At 36.9% G+C, this 22,845-nt stretch overlaps 1 protein-coding gene across 2 annotated transcripts in view; it reads left to right on the top strand.

The window, feature by feature from the left end:
- The window catches only part of RP2 (RP2 activator of ARL3 GTPase), a 49,625-nt gene that overhangs the window by 22,101 nt on the left and 4,679 nt on the right, over positions 1-22,845 (top strand). For both annotated transcript variants that reach the window (XM_011235029.3, XM_034649135.1), the window contains exons 3-4: positions 1,139-1,253; positions 22,398-22,483. In XM_011235029.3, coding sequence (XP_011233331.1) covers positions 1,139-1,253; positions 22,398-22,483 — 201 coding nt within the window. The remainder of the gene's footprint in view (positions 1-1,138; positions 1,254-22,397; positions 22,484-22,845) is intronic.

Consider the following 22,845-nt stretch of genomic DNA (forward strand, 5'->3'; position numbering starts at 1 on the left):
AATTTGTAGAATATTATGTAAGTATCTGATTTTTTTTTTTTTGGAGATCTAAGTCTGGAAAGTTATATATACTAAAATGTTAACAGTTGTGGTTATTCTTAGGAACTGGATTAAGAGGAGGATTTTCTTTTCTTTTTGTAGTTATATGGATTTTACAATGAACATGTGTTGGTTCTGTAATGGGGGAAAAGAAAACTGGGAGGGTAAAAGGAAGTATACCCAAATGGCAGTGGCACCTTTGAGCAGTAGCACCTTGGTTTGTATTTGTTTCTGTTTTTTCATTTTTCAGGTGTTCTGTGTTGAGCATATATGTATGTCACTTTTATACTTAAAAATCCAATAGGCTTTGCTAAAAAAAATTACGTGGTTGAATACTTTGCATTTTTTAAAACTACTTTCATCGTTATTTTAAAAATTCATGTGTACAGAATTGTAGAAATAAAGAAGAGCAGAAATGTTTAAAAATCATCCATAACAAAAGAAAACATCCATACCATACTATATCTTGAATAATCTTTTTAGGAATCATCTTCCATTTGTTTCGTCTATCATCAGATTACCTGGGTGCGAATCACAGTTCTATTACTTGATAGTTGTGTGACCTTGAGTAAGTTTCTTTACCACCCTGTGCCTTCATTTTCTCACCTGTAAAATGAGGGTAATAATCGTAGCTAGCTCATGAGAGGGTTAAATGTGCTATACATGTAAAGTGCATAAAACTGCCTGGCACACCGTAGGGCTCCATAAATGTGGTCTGTCACTATTGCGCTGTATTACATACATTTGTATCATGATTTTCACAATGATTACGTGAGCTTTCCTCCATTTTATCATTTGTTATATTTAATGAACTACGCTATTTCATCCTGTGATGAATGTACCCTGGTTTACTTAACCATTCTCTTATTGGACAAACAAATTAGGCACTGCACACTAATTCTTAACCAGAACCGCCCATCTGGAAAAATCTCGTGTATGTGAAAACTTGTTAGAGCAAACACCTTGAATTAGAGTGATGATTTAAACAAAAATCAGCATGCTGTGTCACATTTTATATAGAAAAATATTCAAATAGAAAAATATTGTTTTAATCCCAGAAGTCCATTTTAAACTCTAAATGAAATTTTATTTTCCACAGATGGTCGGTAAAGGCTTTTTCCTAGTTCAGACAAAGGAAGTGTCAATGAAAGCCGAGGATGCTCAAAGGGTTTTTGGGGAAAAAGCACCTGACTTCCTTCCTCTTCTGAACAAAGGTACGTTCTGGATGATTGGTGTGCTTGTGTGCTTATCCTCTTGACATGTGATTCAATCGGCTCTTGCCTTTAGCATTTCTCTTACATTGCCTTCTCTTTTTTGTTTGTTTTATGTTGTTTTTCCTATTACTATTCAAAAATGTCAGAATTTCACATCATTCAAAAATTCCTATATAACTAACTAAGCATTAGGTTTTCTTTCCTATTTTGTCACCTTAGTACTTGAAAGTCACCCTCTATTATTATATATTTTGTTATTTTAATTATTATTTTATTGTTGTATTATTATACTTTGATGAGTGACTGTTTCGTTCTCCCTGCCCAGAGTTACAAAGTACTTCATAAGGATTCTTTCTGCCTTCAGTGGGCTTTGACCATGGTGGAAAGGAAATAAGAAATACAAATAAAATGGTATACTATTTTATGTATTTAATATGATTGATTAACTTCTCATGCATAATCAGAATTGTTTTCCCCGGTGGGCAAATGCCACCAACAAATTTCAGATACTGGAAATATGTCTGCAAACAGAGGAACTGGAATTCATGTGCCCTCCGGAAGGGTTATGTCTGTCTGTATGTATTTGAAGGTATACTGATTCTAGAGCACAGAGTTCTGTTTACCTGTCAGAGCAGGGACATTGTTTGCTCAAGGCTCATCAGGCTTTTCTTTACTGGCCTGAGCAAATATGTATAGTAATATGCAATGCTGATTGAGTATACCCTAAAAAGATGGTACGTCTGCATTTACATGGTTTTAATGTATAAATTATAATAACTGCAAAACCTATATGAAAATGTTGGAGGAGGGGCGCCTGGGTGGCTCAGTCGGTTAAGCGTCGGACTCTTGATTTTGGCTCAGGTCATGATCTCAAGGTTGTGAGATTGAGCCCCACATCCAGCTCCGTGCTCAGCGGGGAGTCTGTTTGAGAGTCTGTCCCTCTCCCTCTGCTCCCCGTGCTCTCTCTCTCTCAAATAAATAAATAAATCTTTAAAAAAAAGAGAATGTTGAAGGATTGTTGGGATCATTTTAATAACTAATGCTGGGTATAACTCAGCCATTAATACAGTCTTTCTTTCTTTCTTTTTAAGGTTTTTTAAAGATTTTATTTATTTATTTGTCAGAGAGAGAAGGCACTCACGAGAGAGCACGAGAGCACAAGCAGGGGGAGTGGCAGGCTAGGGTCTGGATCCTAGGACTCTGGAATCATGTCCTGAGCTGAAGGCAGGCACTTAACCGACTGAGCCACCCAGGCGTCCCAATACAGTATTTCATATGCCTTTGTGGTTATTGTAGCAGTATGAAAGACTTGATCTAACCCAGTGTGTGAATCTATTCTAGAATATATATTGGAAATTATGACCTGGCTCCTTTTTTTCATTTGAAGTATAATTAACATACAGTATTACATTAGTTTGAGGTATACAATGTAGTGATTCAACAATTCTGTACATTTCTCAGTGCTCATCAAGATAAGTGTACTCTTAATCTCTTTTATCTATTTAATCCCTCTCCTCACCCACCTCCCCTCCGGCAACTACCAGTTTTCTGTATTTAAGAGTCTGGTCTTTTGTCTTTTTTTCCCCCTTTATTTTGTTTCTTAAATGCCACATATGAGTGAAATCATATGGTAGTTGTCTCTCTCTGGCTGACTTATTTCATTAGTATTATACCCTCTAGTTTCATCCATGTTGCAAATGGTAAGATTTCATTCTTGTTATGGCTGAGTAATATTCCATTATACACACACACACACACACACACACACACACACACACACACCTTCTTTATCCATTCATCTATGGATGGACATGGCTTGCTTCCATATCTTGGCTATTGCAAATAATGCTGCATTGCACATAGGGGAGCATATATCTTTTCAAATTAGTGATTTCACTATGGTATTTGTCTTTCTCTGACTTATTTTGCTTAGCATTATAGTCTTTAGCTCCATCCATGCTGTTGCAAATGGCAAGATTTTGTTCTTTTAATGGCTGAATAATACTCCATTTTACACACACACACACACCCCACATCTTATTTATCCATTCATCTATTGATGGACACTTGGGCTGCTTCCATAATTTGCCTATTGTAAATAATGCTGCTATAAACATAGAGGTGCATGTATCCCTTTGAATTAGTGTTTTTGTATTTTTCAGGTAAATATTGCAAAAGTGCAATTACTAGATTGTAGGGTAGTTGTACTTTTAACCTTCTGAGAAATCTCCATACGGTCTTCCACAGTGGCTGCACCAATTTGCTTTCCCACCGGCAGTACATGAGGGATCCTTTTTCTCCACATCCTAACCAGCACTTTGTTATTTCTTGTGTTTTCGATTTTAGCCATTCTGACAGGTGTGCAGTGATATCTCATTGTGGTTTTGAGTTGCATTTCCCTGATGATGAGTGATGTTGAGCATCTTTTCATGTGTCTGTTGGCCATCTGGGTGTCTTCTTTGGGAAAATGTCTGTTGAGGTCCTCTGCCCATTTTGAATTGGATTATTTGGTTTTCTGCTGTTGAGTTGCATAAGAGCTTTATATATTTTGGATATTAACCCCTTATCAGATATTCATTTGCAAATATCTTCTCCCATTCAGTAGGTTGCCTTTTTACTTCTTTGCTTTTGTTTTTCTTGCCTGAGGAAACATGCCTAGAAAAATGTTTCTCTGGCCAATGTCAAAGAAATTACAGTCTATGTCTTCTACTGGTTTTATGGTTTCAGGTCTCACATTTAGATCTTTCATTCATTTTGAATTTATTTTTGTGTATGGTGTAAGAAAGTGGTCCAGTTTCATTCTTTCACATGTAGCTAACCAGTTTTCCCAACACCAGTTGTTGAAGAGACTTTCTCCACACTGTATATTCTTGCTTCCTTTGTCATAGATTAGTGGACTATGTCAGTGTGGGTTCATTTCTGGACTCTATTCTGTTTCATTGATCTATGTGTCTGTTTTTGTGCCAGTACCATACTGTTTTGATTAGCTACAGCTTTGTAGTATATCTTGAAATCTGAGATGGAGATACCTCCAGCTTTATTCTTCTTTTTCAAGATTGCTTTGGCTACTAGTTTCATACAAATTTTAAGATTATTTGTTCTAGTTCTGTGAAAAATGTTGTTAGTAGTTTGATAGGGATTGCATTAAATCTGTAGATTGCTTTGAGTAGTATGGGCATTTTAACAATATCGGTTCTTCCAGTCCACGAGCATGGCACATCTTTCCATTTGTCTGTTTCGTCTTCAGTTTCTTTCATCGGTGTTTTATAGTTTGCAGAGTACAGATGTCTTGGCTCCTTTGATGCAGCTGTTTTGACATGGGAGCATTCTGATGGAACCTTGAAAACAAGCCTTTAAACTCTCAACAGGTTTCAGAAATTGAATCAAGTAATAAGTGTAATGGACATCCTAGCCTGTGAGACTAGGGATGAAGTAAGTATATGAGTAGGTCTTAATTAATGATTTATGTGCTCATACAATGTTGTGGAGCGGTTTCATAGAAATGCTCCAACCCCAGATATAATATCTGTGTTTAAGTAACACAACATTCCACATGGAAGAAGTGAAAGTAGAACTAAAAAAGTAGGGGTGCCTCTAAGCGTCTGTCTTCGGCTCAGGTCATGATCCCAGGGTCCTGGGATCGAGCCCCACATCGGGCTCTCTGCTCAGCGGGGAGCCTGCTTCTCCCTCTGCCTCTGTCTGCTGCTCTGCTTACTTGGGTGCGCACATGCACTGTCTCTCAAATAAATAAATAAAATCTTTAAAAAAATAAAATAGAACTAAAACCAATGGGCAGATGTTACAGGAATTTCAGCAAATAAACATCATACAATTAACTTTTAAAACCAGAGATACCATAGGAAGTACTCAAAGACTAAGGAGGTCATGCCAAAAGGTTACAGGAGCAGGCTTAAATCCGTTTCCACTGGCCAAATTTGGGATAATTTAGGCATCACAAAGAAAAATGAAGGGAATTGATTTAACAACAGAAATCCATGCATCTGTAGTGATAATAAAAAGGGGGGGAGGAGGAAATAAAGGAAAGCTCTTCTGCTCTTTACAGAATACTGTGAGCTACATTTATTAGCTAAATTTTTAGCCTAAATTTCCTTTCTTTCTGATAAACTAGAAGTAAAGTCTTAGCTTGATTAGATTCAAATTAAGTATTTTGGGGACGAACTCTTCATAGGTGATGTTGTGTATTTCTTACTCATTGCATCAGGAAAAGCACAATGTCAGGCTGGCCCGCCTTCAGTGATGCTAAGTTCGATGACAGTGATCACCAGATCTCTGCTGTAAAGGTCCATTTCCCCTTTGAAGGAGAATGTACAAATATCGTATTTCTTAGCAACTTTCACCCCAGTAATTTCAGCCTCCACTGATAATCTTTATCTGAATTAATTATTACCTTGGGGATTGGAAGATGGTGATTTCCAAAGTCTTTACAGAATACTTTGTTATTTATAGTGTTTTCGATTTTAGCCATTCTGACAGGTGTGCGGTGATATCTCATTGTGGTTTTGATTTGCATTTCCCTGATGATGAGTGATGGTGAGCATCTTTTCATGTGTCTGTTGGCCATCTGGGTGTCTTCTTTGGGAAAATGTCTTGAGGTCCTCTGCCCATTTTCAATTGGATTGTTTGTTTTTTTGCTGTTGAGTTGCGTAAGAGCTTTATATATTTTGGATATTAGCCCCCTACCAGATTTAAGATTTACAAATATGTTCTCCCATTCTGTTGTGTTTTTTTAAAGATTTATTCATTTTAGAGAGAGAGTGCGCATGCCAGTGGGAGGAGGGTCAGAGGGAGAAAATCTCAAGCAGACTCCCCGCTGAGCACAGAGCCCAACTCGGGGTTCGATCTCATGACCCCTGAGATCGTTACCTGAGCCGGAACCAAGAGTTGGACACTTAACTGACTGAGCCGCCCAGGTGCCCCACGTTTTTTTTTTTAAAGCTCTAGGCCCAACATGGGGCTTGAACTCATGACTCCAAGATCAAGAGTTAGTTACATGTTCTATTGACTGAGCCAGCCAGGTGCCCCTCAGTTTTTTTAATAAACTTTTTATATTGGAATAATTTTATATTATTATTGGAATAATTTTAATTTTAGTTTTATAGAAGAATTGCAAAGGTAGTACAGAGAGCTCCCGTATACTATTTATCCAGCATCCCCCAATGTTAGTATATGATACATTTATCAAAGCTAAGAAATTTACACTGGTAAAATACTATTAACTTAAACTATAGTCTTTATTCAGATTTCACCAGTTTTTCCAGTTATGTCCTTTTTCTGTTCCAGAATTCAATTTAAAATCCCATGTTGCATTTAGTTGTCATGTCTCTTTAATCTCCTCTAATCTGTGATATAGTTCCTTAGTCTTTCCTTGTTTTTCATGATCTTGAAATATTTTCACAGCACTGGTAAGTTGTTTTGTAGAATGTACCTCAATTTGGGTTTCTCTGATATTTTCTCTGGTTAGATTGAGGTTTGGGGGGAAGAGGTGAAATGCCCTTCTCACCACATCACATCCGGGGGTACAGGATATCAACATGACTTATCACTGGGGCAATGACCGTAGTGACTTGTTTCAGGTGTTATATGCCAGGTTTCCCAAACACTGTAAAGTTCCTGCTTTTTCCTTTTCACACTTTGTTCTTTGGAAGTTGAGTCACTGAGACCAGCTCACGCTCAAGGCAAGGAGAATTAAGCTATACCTCCTGGAAAGGCTGGTACTACTCACATTATTTGGAATTCTTCTGTAAGAAATATTTGTCCCTTCTCCCCCATTTACTTACTCAATCATTTATTTCTGTCAGTAGAGACTCATGAATATGCATTTTATTCTTTGGGTTATAATCCAGTACTATCAAATTGTTCCAGTTTTAGCCATTGAAAGTTCTTTTAGGTTGGTTCCTCTGTCATTTTGACACGACTTTTCTTTCTTTCTTTTCTTTCTTTCTTTCTTTCTTTCTTTCTTTTCTTTTTTCTTCCTTCCTTCCTTTTTCTTTCTTTTTTTCTTTTCTTTTCTTTTCTTTTCTTTTCTTTTCTTTTCTTTTCTTTTCTTTTCTTTCTTTTCTTTTCTTTTCTTTTCTTTTTTCTTTTGCATTATTATGCTGGATAGGACTTCCACTATCACATTGTATAGAATAGCGAGAAGAGGATATTCTTGCCCTGTTACTGATTTCAGAATTCAATCTCACCATAAAGTGTTCAATCTCACTGTAAGGAATGATGTTTATTATAAGATTCTCATATATACCTTTTATTAGGCTAAGGGAGTTTTATTCTGTCCCTGGTTTGTTGAGCTTTTATTGTGCATAGGTGTTGAATTTTGTTGAATTTTTTTTCTGAATTTATTGAGATAATATGTTTTTATTATTTAGTCATTTAATCTAGTGAATGACTTGTTAATTTTGAATGTTGAACCAGCCTTGTATTCCTGAGATGAACCCCTTGATCATGATATAGTATCTCTTTAATATATTGCCAAATTCAATTTGCTAATATTTTATTGAAGATTGTTGCATCTTTGTTCATGAGGGACATTAGTGTGTAGTTTTCTCATAATATTTTTGCTGGCTTTGATATTAGGGTAACGCCGGCCTCATAAAACGAGTTGGGATGTATCCTTCCTTTTCTATGATCTTGAATAAATTTTAGAGAATGGGTATCATTTCTTCTTTAAATGTGTGGTAGAACTCACCAATGAAATCATCTGGGCCTGGAGATTTGGGGAGAAAGATTTTTAGCTGTAAGTTTAATTTACTTATTAAATTATTTACTTATAGGACACTCAGGGCTCTCTTTTTGAATGAATTTTGATAGTTTTTGTCTTTTAGGGCACGGTTTCATTTCATCTAAGTAACCAAATTTATGGACATAGAGTTGTTTATAGTATTTCTTTATTCCTACTAACATCTGTGGGATCAGTAGTGATGTCCCACTAATATTCCTGCTATTGGTAATTTGAGTCCTCTCCCTTTCCTATCAGCTTGGATAAAGGTTTATTGTTTTATTGAGAATTTCAAAGAAGCAGCTTTTTGTTTTGTTGATTTTCTCCATTGTTTTTCTCTTTTCAATTTTATTATTTTCTGTTCAACTATTTATTATTCCTTCCTTTACTTGTTTTACATTTGATTTGCTTTTCTCTCTCTGGTTTCTTAAGATTTAAGATTAGGTTACTGATTTTAGGTATTTCTTCTTTTCTAATACAGTTGCTTTTCATTATTCACAGTAGTTATATTCTGTAAAGTCACTGTGAACACTGAATTAATGAGTACTGAGCTCCTGCTCCTAGGAGTAATATGGGGTCAAGTTCCTGGCAAGTCTCTGGTCATAACATTTTTGTCAATCAATCCATACGTAATCTTTTGTATGTTTGTTTCTGTTTACTTTTTTCTTTTTTTAAAGATTCTATTTATTTATTTACTTTATTTTAGAGAAAGAGAGCTCACAGGCACGAGCTGGGGGAGGAGCAAAGGGGAAGGGAAAGAGAAGGGGAAGGAATCTCAGGCAGACTCCACACTAAGTGTGGAGCCTGACTGGGGTCTCGATCTTACGACTCGGAGATCGTGATCTGAGCTGAAACCAAGAGTCAGATGCTTAACCAACTGAGCCAACCAGGCATGCCTGTCTGTTTCTTGTTTAAAGACCTCTTATTCAGTATATATTATTGATTCATTAACATTGAACTCAAAGCCAACAGCACTATAACTCTTGCCTAAATGAAGCTTATCTAACAGGTATTTTCTCTGAAAGGCGTATCACAGCCTTCCTAAACTTAGGAACATTAGACAGCATTTTTGCACTATGTTTGGGGGCCATTTTAAATAGCAAAACCACTAACAAAACCCACAAAATGTGGAAAACTTGGCACTAAAACTGTGAAAAGGATGCTTGCTTACAGTAGGAGGGCTGAAACAAGAAGGGAGAGGAACACTTTGTTCAACTTCATCTAGGAATGTGTGTGTCCGACAACTCCCATTTTTTTTTTGCTGTTCTGTGTTTCTCTGTGAATGACCATGAGAAGACTTCAAGTATTCATTTTGGGGTTACAGATAAATGTTACCAAGTTGGCAAATTTGCAAATAAGGAATCTGTGAATAGTGAGGATCAACTGTATACGTATTCAGTGTTAAAAATTTTCCTTTAAGTACTGCTTTAACTGCATCCTGCAGATTTTGACATATATTTTTATTTAATTCAGGCTTTGGCAAAATATGGCTCACTGTATGTTTTATAAGTGAAGTTTTATTGGATCATTCTTTTATCTATCATGTTTTGCTGTTTATACTACAACAGCAGAGTTGATTAGTAGTGACAGACACCATATGGCCCACAAAGCCTAAAATATTTTCTATCTGGCCCTTTACAGAAAAAGTATGTTGACCCCTGGTGTAGTTCAGAATATTTTTTAGTTTCCCTTGAGACTTTTCACTTGATTCATTGATGTAGATGTATATTGTTTAATTTCCAATCATTTGGACATTGTTGAGATGTATTTCTGTTATTTCTAAGTTAAAGCTGTTATGGTCCAAAACCACACATTGTATGATTTCTGTTTTCTTTAATTAGATATAGCCCATCTTGGTGAATGTTCTGTTTGTACACAAGAAGAGTGTATAATCTGTTTTTGTTGTTGTTGTTGTTGTTGTTGTTGTTTGGTGGAATATTCTACAAATGTCTCCTACGTCAATTTGGTTCATAGTGCTAGTCAGTTCGTCTATGTCTTTACTGATTTTCTGCCTACTTCTTCTGTGAATTAATGAAAGAGGAGTGTTGAAGTTTCCAACATTAACTGGATTTGTCTATTTCTCTTGTCAGATCCTATTAGATTTTGTCTTGTAAATTGTCAAACTCTGTTGTTAGATGCATACACATTTAGGATTGTATTCTTGGAGAATCCTTTATCATTATGTAATGTCCCTCTTTGTCTCTGATATCTTCCTTGTTCTGAAATCCACTTTGTCTGAAATATAGCTATTCCAGCTTCCATTTGGTTCTTTAATGTCTCATCATACATCCTTATCCCCTTTCTTTAAATTTATTGAAGTCTGTATATCTAAAGTGAGTTTTTAGGGGTGCTTGGGTGGCTCAGTCAGTTAAGCCTGCATCTCTTGATTTCAGCTCAGGTCCTGATCTCAGGGTCATGAGATGGAGCCCCATGTCAGGCTCTGTGCTCAGTGTAGAGCCTGCTTAAGATTCTCTCCATCTCCCTCTACTTCTCCTCTCTCTGTCTCTCTCTCTCTCTCTCTTACTCCCTCTCTCTCTCACACACACACACAATTTTTTTTAATTTAAAAAAATTTTAAATGTGAGTTTTTAAAAGTGAGTTTTTGTAGATAGCATATACTTGGATCTTCCTTTTCAATTCAGTCTGACAATCTCTGTCTTTTAACAGTCGTGTTTAGACCATTCACATTAAAAGATGGATATAGTTGGATCAACATCTACCATCTTTTTTAATTTAGATTTCAGTTAACATACAGTGCAATATTGGTTTCTGGGGTAGAAATCAGTGATTCATCATTTATATACAACACCCAGTGCTCATCGTAACAAGTGCCCCCTTTGATCCCCATCACCCATCTAGCTCATCCCCCACCAACCTCCCTCCATCAACCCTCAGTCTGTTCTCTGTTAAGAGTCTCTTATGGCTTGTTTCCCTCTCTCCTTTTCTCCCCTTCCTGTATGTTCATCTGTTTTCTTTCGTATATTCCACGTGAGTGAGATCATATGGTATTTGTCTTTCTCTGAATGACATATTTCACTTAGCAAAATACACTCTAGCTCCATCCACATCATTGGCAATGGCAAGATTTCATTTTTGATGGCTGAGTAATATTCCACTGTATATATATACCACATCTTCTTTATCCATTCATCAGTAGTTGGACAATTGGGCTCTCTCCATAGTTTGGCAATTGTTGATAATGCTGCTATAATCATCAGGGTGTATGCATCCCTTCAAATCTGTATTTTTGTATCCTTTGGGTAAATACCTAGGAGTGCAGTTGCTGGATCATAGGTTAGTTCTATTTTTAACATTTTGAGGAACCTCCATACTGTTTTCCGGAGTGGCTGCACCAATTTGCATTCCCAGCAGTGTAAGAGGGTTCGCCAATACCTGTTGTTTCTTGTGTTGTTAACTTTAGCCATTCTGACAGGTATGAGGTGGTATCTCATCGTGGTTTTGATTTGTATTTTCCTGATGATGAGTGATGTTGAGCATCTTTTCATGTGGCTGTTAGCCATCTGGATGTCGTCTTTGGAAAAGTGTCTATTCGTCTCTTCTGCCCATTTCTTAACTGGACTATTTGTTTTTTGGGTGTTGAGTTTGATAAGTTCTTTATAGATTTTAGATACTAGCCCTTTATCAGATATGTTGTTTGGAAATATCTTCTCCCACTCCATAGGTTACCATTTAGTTTGTTGATTGTTTCCTTCACTGTGCAGAAGCTTTTTATCTTGAAGTCCAAATAGTTCATTTTTCCTTTTGTTTCCCTTGCCTCCGGCAACATGTCTAGTAAGAAATTGCTATGGCCGAGGTCAAAGAAGTTTCCACCTGTGTTGTCTTCTAGGATTTTGCTGGTTTTCTGTCTTACATTTAAGTCTTTCACCCGTTTTGATTTTTTTTTTTTTTTGGTGTATGGCGTAAGGAAGTGGTCCAGTTTCATTCTTTTGCATGTTGCCGTCCAGTTTTCCCAGCTCCATTTATTGAAGAGACTGTCTTTTTTCCATTGGATATTCTTTCCTGCTTTGTCGAAGATTCATTGACCATATAGTTATGGGCCCATTTCTGGGTTCTCTGTTCTGCTCCATTGATCTATGTGTCTGTTTTTGTGCCAGTACCATACTGTCTTGATGACTATAGCTTTGTAATAAAGCTTGAAATCCGGAATCGTGATCCTTCCAGTTTTGTTTTTCTTTTTCAGAATTGCTTTGTCTGTTTGGGTCTTTTGTGGTTCCATACAAATTTTAGGATTATTTGTTCTAGCTCTGTGAAAAATGTTGGTGGTATTTTGATAGGAATTGCATTAAATGTGTAGATTGCTTTGGGTAGTAGACATTTTAACAATTTTTGTTCTTCCAGTCCATGAGCATGGAATGCTTTTCCATTTCTTTGTGTCTTCTTCAATTTCCTTCATAAGTGTTTATAGTTTTCAGAGTACTGATCATTCACTTTTAGTCAGGTTTATTCCCAGGTAGCTTACTGGTTTTGGTGCAATTGCAAATTGGATCAATTCCTTGATTTCTTTTTCTGCTGCTTCATTATTGGTGTATAGAAATACAACAGATTTCTTTTTTTTAATGGACTATTACCAAATATTTTAACATATAAAAATAATTGTACACCATGAACAAGTGGGAGTTGGTCCAGGCATACAAGCCTGGTTCCCAGCATAGTAAAAACAATCTTGAAAGACAAAATTAGAGGACTTATACCTTCCAATTTTAAAATGTACTACAAAGCTACAGTAATTAAGAGAGTGTGGTACTGACATAAAGGTAGACGTATTGACCAGTAGAACAGAGCTGAGAGTCCATAAATCTTTATATTTATGGTAAATTGATTTTTTACAAAGCTGTTTAGGTAATTCAGTTAGGGAAGGATTGTCTTTTCTACAAATGGTGCTAGGTCATTTGGATAGCCACATGTAAAAAGATGGATTTAGACCCTTCATACATATGCAAATAATTAATTCAAAATGGATGATAGGTCTAAATATAAGAGTTAAAACTGACCTCTACCTCTGAAAACAATAATACATTATATGTTCATTCAATTTAAGTAACTAAATAAACTAAAAAAGAAATGTAACAGATTTCTGCACATTGATTTTTGATAGAAAATTTTTCTTTTCTATGGAAAAGTAGAAAATCAACTTTTCTAAACTCATGTATTAGTTCTAGCAGTTTTTTGGTGGAATCTTTCAGGTTTTTACATAGAGTATCGTGTCATCTGCAAATAGTGAAAGCTTGACTTCTTCCTTGCCAATTTGGATGCCTTTTATTTCTTTTTGTTGTCTGATTGCTGAAGCTAAAACTTCCAGTACTATGTTAAATAGTAATGGTGAGAGTGAACATCCTTGTCTTGTTCTGACCCTAGGGGAGACTCTCAGTTTTTCCCCCTTGAGGATGATGTTTAGCTGTGGGTCTTTCATATATGGCCTTTATGATGTTGAGGTATGTTCCATCTTATCCCTACGTTGTTGAGGGATTTTATCAAGAAAGGATGCTGTATTTTGTCAGATGCTTTTTCTGCATCTACTGACAGGATCATATGGTTCTTATCCTTTCTTTTATTAATGTGGTGTATCACGTTGACTGATTTGTGAATGTTGAACCACCCCTGCAGCCCTGGAATAAATCCCACTTGATCATAGTGAATAATTCTTTTAATGTACTGTTGAATTTGATTTGATAGTATTTTATTGAAAATTCTTGCATCCATGTTCATCAGAGATATTGGCCTGTAATTCTCGTTTTTAGTGGGGTATTTGTCTGGTTTTAGAATCAAGGTAATCTGGTTTCCTAGAATAAGTTTGGAAGTTTTCCTTCCATTTCTATTTTTTGGAATAGTTTGAGAAGAATAGGTATTAGCTTTTCTTTAAATGTCTGGCAGGATTCCCCTGGGAAGCCATCTGGCCCAGAATTTTGTTTGTTGAAAGATTTTTGATTATTGATTCCATTTCTTTGCTGGGTACAGGTCTGTCCAAATTTTCTACGTTTTCCTATTTCAGTTTTGGTAGTTTATAAGTTTCTAGAAATTTGTCCATTTCTTCCAGTTTGCCCAGTTTGTTGGCTTATAATCTTTCATAGTATTCTCTTATAATCATGTCTATTTCTGTGGTGTTGCTTGTGATCTCTCTTCTTTCATTCATGATTTTATCTATTTGAGTCCTTTCTGTTTTCTTTTTAATAAGTCTGGCTAGGGGTTTATCAATTTTATTAATTCTTTCAAAGAACCAGCTCTTAGTTTCGTTAATCCATTTTACTGTGGTTTTTCTTGTTTCTACATCATTTATTTCTGCTCTAATCTTAATTATTTCCCTTCTTCTGTTGCTTTGGGCTTTATTTGCTGTTCCTTTCTAGCTCCTTTAGGTGTAAGGTTAGGTTGTGTATTTGAGACTTTTCTTGTTTTTTGAGGTAGGCCTGTATTGCTGTATACTTCCCTCTTAGGACTGCCTTGCTGCATCCCAAAGGTTTTGGTTCGTTGCATTTTCATTTTCATTTGCTTCCATGTGTTTTTTAATTTCTTCTTTAATTTTCTGGTTAACCCATTCATTCTTTAGTAGGACGTTCTTTAACCTCCATGTATTTGAAGTTTTTCCCTTTTTTTTGTGGTTGACTTCAAGTTTCATAATTTTGTGGTCTGAAAATATGCATGGTATGATCTCGACCTTTTGCACTTGGTGTTTTTTTTTTTTGAGAGAGAGAGCATTCGTGGGGGAGGGAACAGAGGGAGAGAGAATCTTAAACAGGCTCCACGCTCAGTGCGGAGCCTGATGCAGGGCTCGATCTCATGACTCTGCGGTCATGACCTGAGCTAAAATCAAGAGTCAGATGTTTAACGGACTGAGCCACCCAGGTACCCCTTTATGTACTTGTTGAGGGCTGATTTGTGACCCAGTAGGTGATCTATTCTGGAGAATGTTCCATGTACACTCGAAAAGAATGTGTATTCTGCTGCTTTAGGATGAAATGTTCTGAATACATCTGTTAAGTCCATCTGGCCCAGTGTGTTATTCAAAGCCATTGTTTCCTTGTTGATTTCCTGCTTAGATGTTCTGTCCATTGCTGTAAGTGGGCTATTAAAGTCCCGTATTATTATTATTATTGTATTATTGTATTATTATCAATGAGTTTCTTTATGTTTATTATTAATTGATTTATATATTTGGGTGCCCTCAAGTTGGGGGTATAAATATTTACAATTAGATCTTCTTGATGGATAGACCCCTTAATTATGGTATAATGCCTCTTTTCATCTCTTGTTACAGTCTTTGTTTTAAAATCTAGTTTGTCTGACATAAGTATGGCGACTCAGGTTTTCTTTTGACGTCCATTAGCGTGATAGATGGTTCTTCATCCCCTCACTTTCCATCTGCAGGTGTCTTTAGGTCTAAAATGAGTCTCTTGTAGGCAGCATATAGATGTACCTTGTTTTTTTATCCATACCGATACCCTATGTCTTTTGATTGGAGCATTTAGTCAACATTTACATTCAGAGTGATTATTGAAAGATATGAATTTAGTGTCATTGTGTTACCTGTAGAGTTGGTGTTTCTGGTGTTGTTCTCCGGTCTTTCTAGTCTTGTTGCTTTTGGGGTTTTTTCCCTCCACTCAAAGAGTCCCCCCTTAAAATTTCTCGCAGGGTTGGTTTAGTGGTCACGAACTCCTTTAGTTTTTGTTTGGGAAACTTTATTTCTCCTTCTATTCTGAATGACAGCCTTGCTGGATAAAGAATTCTTGGCTGCATTTTTTTTTAACCGTTCAGCATGCTGAATATTTTTTGCCACTCTCTGGCCTGTGAAGTTTCTGTGGACGGGTCTGCTGTGAGCCCGATCTGTCTTCCCTTGTAGGTTAAGGGCTTTTTTTCCCTTGCTTGCAATTTTCAGGATTCTTTCCTTGTCTGTGTATTTTGTGAATTTGAGTATGATATGCCTTGACAAGCATCCACCATCTTGCTAGCTGCTTTTTCCATTTGTTCTTTGTTTCTTATTACCTCTTCTTCTGTTTAATTGGGCATTTTTTATGATTCTATTTAATCACCTCTATTATTATTTATACTACTTTTTCTAAAACTTATTTAATGTTCACCTTAGGTTTTGCAGTATGTGTGTTTAAATAATTCAAATACATCTTCTAAGAATAATACTTTACCATTGGTATATAAGGACTTAATAACATTATATTCTCAAGTCTTCCCTCCCATTCCTGTATTGTTGTTATATATTTTACTATTATATATGCTATAAGCACCCAAATACCTTGTTAATTTGTTATAGCTTTGTTAATGCTTTAAGCTGTTATTTTGGGGACACCTGAGTGGCTCAGTCAGTTGAGCGTCCAACTCTTGGTTTCAGCTCTGTTCATGGTCTTGGGGTTGTGTGCTGGAGCCCCACATCAGGCTTCTTGCTTAGCAGGGAATCTGCTTGAGATGCTCTGCCTCTCCCTCTGCCCCTTCTGCCACTCCTGCACTCAGTTGCTCTCTCTCTCAAAAAAAAAATCTTTAAAAAATAAAATAAATTGTTATTTTTAAGGGGATAAAGGGGTATAAACTTCCAGTTATAAAAAAACTAAGTCACAGGGATGAAAAGCAGTACAACATAGGGAATATAGTCGGGGCGCCTGGGTGGCACAGCGGTTAAGCATCTGCCTTCGGCTCAGGGCGTGATCCCGGCGTTATGGGATCGAGCCCCACATCAGGCTCCTCTGCTATGAGCCTGTTTCTTCCTCTCCCACTCCTCCTGCTTGTGTTCCCTCTCTCGCTGGGTGTCTCTCTGTCGAATAAATAAATAAAATCTTTAAAAAAAAAACATAGGGAATATAGTCAATAATATTATAATAACTTTGTAAGGTGACAGATAGTAACTACACTTAATATGGTGAGCATTTTGTAATGTATATAATTGTTGAATCACTATTTTGTATACCCGAAACTAACAAAATACTCTATGTCCACTATACCTCAGTGAAAATAAAAATCTGAAAAAGTCAGTTATTTTTAGAACAATTAAAAATAAAAATATAAGGTGCCTGGGTGGCTCAGTCGGTTAAGCATCTGCTTTCAGCTCAGGTCATGATCCCACTCTGGGATCGATTCCCACATCGGGCTCCCTGCTCAGCGGGGAGTCTGCTTCTCCCTCTACCTGCCACTCCCCCTGCTTGTGTGCTCTCTCTCTGTCATGTGAATAACTAAAATCTTCAAAAAAATTAAAAAAAATATAGATCATATTTTACTGGAGGTTTTAGAGCAGAGGAATGTCATGGTCCCTTTAAAATGTAACTCTTACTGGGACACGTGGGTGGCTCAGTTGGTTAGTCATCTGCCTTTGGCTCTGGTTGTGATCCCAGAGTCCTGGGATCCAGTCCTGCATCGGGCTCCTTGCTCAGCAGGGACCCTGCTTCTCCCTCTGCCACTCCCCTGCTTGCTCTCTCTCTCTCTCTCTCTCTGACAAATAAATAAAATCTTTTAAAAAATAAAATGTAACTCTTACTAAAGGGGAAGCAGAGAGACCATGTAGGAGGCTGTTGCTGTAATCTAATTGGGACATGGTAGTGACTTATTCCAAGGTCACGTTAGATAACATAGAAGGAGGGTATTAGGACATCCTAGAATCTTTTTCATTTACTTCAAAATCTCAGATTTTCATGACAGCTCAAATATTTAATTTTTTAATTTAAATTCAACATAGTTAACGTATAGTGTATTAGTTTCAGGAGTAGAATTTAGTGATTCATGGGTTGCATATAACACCCAGTGCTCCTTCTATCAAGTGCGCTCCTTAATGCCCATCACCCAGTCACCCCATCCCCCCACCCACCTCCCCCTCCAGCAACCCTCAGTTTGTTCCCTATAGTTAAGAGTCTCTTACGGTTTGCCTCCCTCTCTGTTTTTATTTTATTTTTCCTTCCCTTCCCCTATGTCCATCTGTTTTGTTTCTTAAATTCCACATATGAGTGAAATCATATGGTATTTGTCTTTCTCTGACTTATTTCACTTAGCATAGTACCCTCTGGTTCCAACCACATCATGGGAAATGGCAGTATTTCACTTGTTTTGATGGCTGAGTAATATTCCATACCACATCTTCTTTATCCATTTATCTGTTGATGGACATTTGGGTTCTTTCTGTATTTTGGCTATTGTGGACATTGCTGTTACAAACATTGCGGTGCATGTGCCCCAAAGCTACTTCAAACTATTTGATAAGATGTTCACACTAAAATACTTTTTAAAAAGTTAACCAGTGATCTTTATTGACTTCATAGTTCAGCTTGAAATAATCACAGTAATTGTAGTCAGCATCATTGTACAAGTAGGACTGCTTAAAAAGTGCATTGTTAGCATTGTAGGATCTTTTATTTTTATTTTAATTTATTTTTTAAAAATTTTTAAAGAAGATTTTATTTATTTATTTGACAGAGAGAGAGCACAAGCAGGGGGAGCAACAAAGGGAGAGGAAGAAGCAGGCTCTCCACGGAGAGAGGGAGCCCAATGCGGGGCTGGATCCCAGGACCCTGGGATCATGACCTGAGCCAAAGGCAGACACTTCACTGACTGAGCCACCCAGGCGCCCCCATTTTTTAAAATTTAGGATTACCCACACATGTTAATCAAAACTGATGCACCCACCTACCTTTTTTGTTGGCATTTCTTTGTTGGTAAATTATTAGGTCACTTCCTGGAAGTTCATTATATTCTGTTTAAAGAATATCAACCAAGTTGGAGCGCCTGGCTGGCTCAGTTAGTGAACATGTGACTCTTGATCTTGGGGTCCTGAGTTCAAGCCCCACATGGAGCATAGAGCTTACAACAAACAAAAGTTGACTATCAGCCAAGTTACATGCATGGGTAATTCTACCAAAATTATGTTCCTGAATTCTAGATTATGTTCTCTTTATAGAATACAGGAACTTTCAGTAATAAATGTTTGACTTTAAAAAATGTATATATTGTATTTCCTTGTAGTGATCCTGAATAAAAGTATGCTCTATTCTACCTGAATTTAAACTTTCCACTCTTGTAAAAACTGGAAACCCTGCTTTTATTATCAACTTTTTCTTTTTTTTTAAATTCCAGTCTTAATCTTCTGTCCCTTGTTTATTTTTTTTAATTTTATTTATTTATTTGACAGAGAGAGAAAGAGAACACAAACGGGAAGTCAGGGAGGGAGAAGCAGGCTCCCTGCTGAGCAGAGAGTCTGACATGGGGCTTGATCCCAGGACCCTGGGATCTTGACCTGAGCCAAAGGCAGATGCTTAACGCACTGAGCCACCCAGGCACCCCTCAATTTTTTCTTTTTAATTCAATATTTATTTGGTTTAATATGCTTCTTAAAACTCTTTTTTGCAAATTTCCAAATATATTACCGCTACTCAAAAGTAGAAAGTACAATGACCTCGTGTGTACCTATCCCCTAGTTTTATCAAATTTTTTCCATACTTCAAAAAGTAATCTATAATCTCCTTTTTGCTGAAATATTTTAATCAAATTTTGATATGTGCTGTTATTTCATCCCTAAATATTTGTGTGTATCTTAAAACCAAATTAAAAACGGATGTTTTCTTAAGTAACCACAATATAATATCACCTCTATCCTGATTACCAACAATTCCTTAATATCATCTAATACCCAGTTCATAGTCACATTTTCTTCAAATCTGAAAACGTTCTTTCTGTATTTTCAGAGTTAATTTGATCCAAATCGAAAATTGGCCCACTCACTGTGTGTAGTTTTGTTATCTTATATCTTTTAACCAGAAACAGGTGGTCTGTCATCCTCCCACCACCCCCGCCCTGCCACATTTTGTTGCATGCCTCTCTCTCGTAAAAACAAAAACAAAACAAAAAAACCTGATCAGTTTTCCTGTAGTATGCATGGGCTTGTTTCATTTGTTCCTCTAGAGTTCTTATAGATCGAAGTTAGAGCAATGCCTTTTTTTTTAAATTTTATTTATTTATTCGACAGAGATAGAGACAGCCAGCGAGAGAGGGAACACAAGCAGGGGGAGTGGGAGAGGAAGAAGCAGGCTCATAGCGGAGGAGCCTGATGTGGGGCTCGATCCCATAACGCCGGGATCACGCAGAGCAATGCCTTCTTAAACCCAGGTTTAGTTACTTTTTTGGCAAGAATACTTCACAGGTGGTCCTATTTCCTATAGTATTAAATGAGAAGGCATATAATATTTGTTGAACTTTTACTTGATTGGTCAACAGGTTCAGGTGATGCTGGTCTTAGCTTTTCATCATAGGGTTTCCTATCAGTCTTCTCTGTGGGATGCTAAAACCATTGACGATTATTGCCTGGATCCAATTATTTTTTTAAAGATTGTATGTATGTATGTATTTATTTGAGAGAGAGAGAGTTTGTGTGCACGAATGGAGGGGAGAGGCAGAGGGAGAGGTAAAAGTAGGCTCTCTGCTGAGCAGGGAGCCTGATGTGGGGCTCAATCCCAGGGTCCCTCAGGATCATAACCTGAGCCAAAGGCAGATGCTTTCCCAACCGAGCCACCCAGGCGTCCCAGGATCCAATTATTTTATTAGGAGTTGCAAAATGATCATTTTCTAACCATGTCACTACCTCTGCATATGTTAATGGATGTTAACAGAACTTCTCCTGTGTACCAGAGCTGTTTGGTTAACTTGAAATATGCTTCATATCAGAAAAACAGAATAAATAAAGGGAAAATAATTAAGTATCAGTTTTCAGAGTCATGAATTGATGCATTAGCAACCTACGGTGGCGTCCAGTGAATTTTATTTGTTTCTCTCTTCTAAATATCATTTTGAGCTCATGACTTTTTGTATATTCAGTATGTCTTCATAAATTGCAGTCATTATTCTTTCTGATGTCAGTGTCTCTTCTTTGGCCATTGGGGCTCCTGTGTCCTTTTGGTACAGCTGTATTGGCTTTTGATAGCCTCCCTGCTTTTTGGCTTAACAAAATATTCCAGGTTAATCTTATCCATTTCTTGCCCCAGACAGAGAATCATGCAGTTTTCTGAGAAAATGTTCCCTAGTTATCTTCTTTTCTTTGTATGGCACCTATCTTGATCTGTACACTGTGATCCTGAAAAACTCATACTTTGTTCTCTGTATCTAATTGTACAGTTTACTGTTATATATCATGGCTTTTCTATATTTGTTGTTTATATTAAATTGACAAGCCCTCAGTTCTTTTGGTGTCCAGTGTAGTGTGATCTTCTCCCTTGTTCTTGTGTCTTATCCTATGGCACGTGCCTACATTCAACTTAGTATTTCATATTCATTCACCTTAGTATTTCATTGCTTAGTACTCCTTAGTCTCTGTTGCTCCGTGTTTGTTTAATGGGTTTTTGTCTTTTTTCAAGAAATTTATAATTTTCTAGAGGTTAGGACATATCCATTACTTTAGAAGTTAAAAAGCAAATCTATTAAGGAATATAGTGATAACTGAATAAATATTCACTGAATCGAAGGACATATTTTGCTTGGCTAACTTATGGCCACGTTTGCCAACAATTTGACACTAGTAGTGCCAACGCTATATTTAAATCCAAGCCAAACTTAACCATAACTCTTTACACTAGAATTTGAAGTACAGGTGGTTTAAAAGCATTCAAATTAATGTATGGGAAAGGGGACACAAATATTCTATTCAGAGAATAAAAACTTAGTTTTTGGTTCTAGAATGTAGTTTTAAGGCATACTCAAGAAAACTACTTTCAGATGGTCATTACTTCTGGTGCCTGGCTTCAATTCCTACTTGGCTTAGCTTCCTTATTGGTGGCCCAGAATTTGGCTGATAAGTAGGAGAGTTGGAAGCAAGACTGGCTGCCTGGCAAACCTGCTTGTGATGACTTGAATTGCTTTCGATCTTGTCATCTTATCAACTATTTTTTTGTACTGCTAAATAAGTGGACTTTTTATGGTTTTTATAGATTGAAAACCAGAAAAGTCAGACTATTTACAACACTTAAAAATGTGACTGTGGTCCAGTAATAACACTGAAGCTACCCATCATATGATGAGACTGTGTTAATTTGTTTTATGATTACAGTTGGTAGAAGTAACTAAAGTGATGTGTCCCATCTGTCTACTTCCTTCTTCTTTTTCTCTTACCCCCCAAGGAGGAGGCTGGAGATTCTTTACAATATAAAGAATAAAAAGATAAATTTTAAAATAGATTTGGGGGCACCTGGGTGGCTCAGTCATTTAAGCATCCGACTCTTGATTTCAGCTCAGGTCATGATCTCAGGGTGGTGAGATTGAGCCCCGTGTCGGGCTCCATGGGTGTGGAGCCTGCTTAAGATTCTCCCTTTCCTTCTTCCCCTCCCCCATACTTTCTCTAAATAGATGATAGATGATAGATAGATAGATAGAATGATAATTTGTATTCATGTTCAGACAACACTTTTTCGGTTTGCTTATAGGTCCTGTTATTGCCTTGGAGTTTAATGGAGATGGAGCTGTAGAAGGATGCCAACTTATTGTCAATGAGATATTCAATGGGACCAAGGTACAAGATTTTACTGATTATTTCTATTTCAATCAGACCTTTCATGTCATTTCCTTTTCCTTACAACTAAATAGTACTTTTATCCCTGTTGTTGCTTGGAATTAAAAAAAAAGAACAGACTATGGTTTTTAGAACCTGTGGTAAACAGTTGGGAGCTAAGCTTTGGTTTTTCCTTGCCAAATTAAAATTTTAATTGCTTAAAAATTTACAAAATAAGAATCTACTAATTTAAAGATTTATTTATTTATTTGTCAAAGAGTGAGAGAGAGAGCACCAACAGGGGGAATGGCAGGCAGAGGGAGAAGCAGACTCCCCACTAAGCAAGGAGCCTGATGTGGGGCTCCATCCCAGGACCCTGGGAT

This window comes from Ailuropoda melanoleuca, chromosome X (genome assembly GCF_002007445.2).
Source record: "Ailuropoda melanoleuca isolate Jingjing chromosome X, ASM200744v2, whole genome shotgun sequence".
Lineage (NCBI taxonomy): Eukaryota > Metazoa > Chordata > Mammalia > Carnivora > Ursidae > Ailuropoda > Ailuropoda melanoleuca.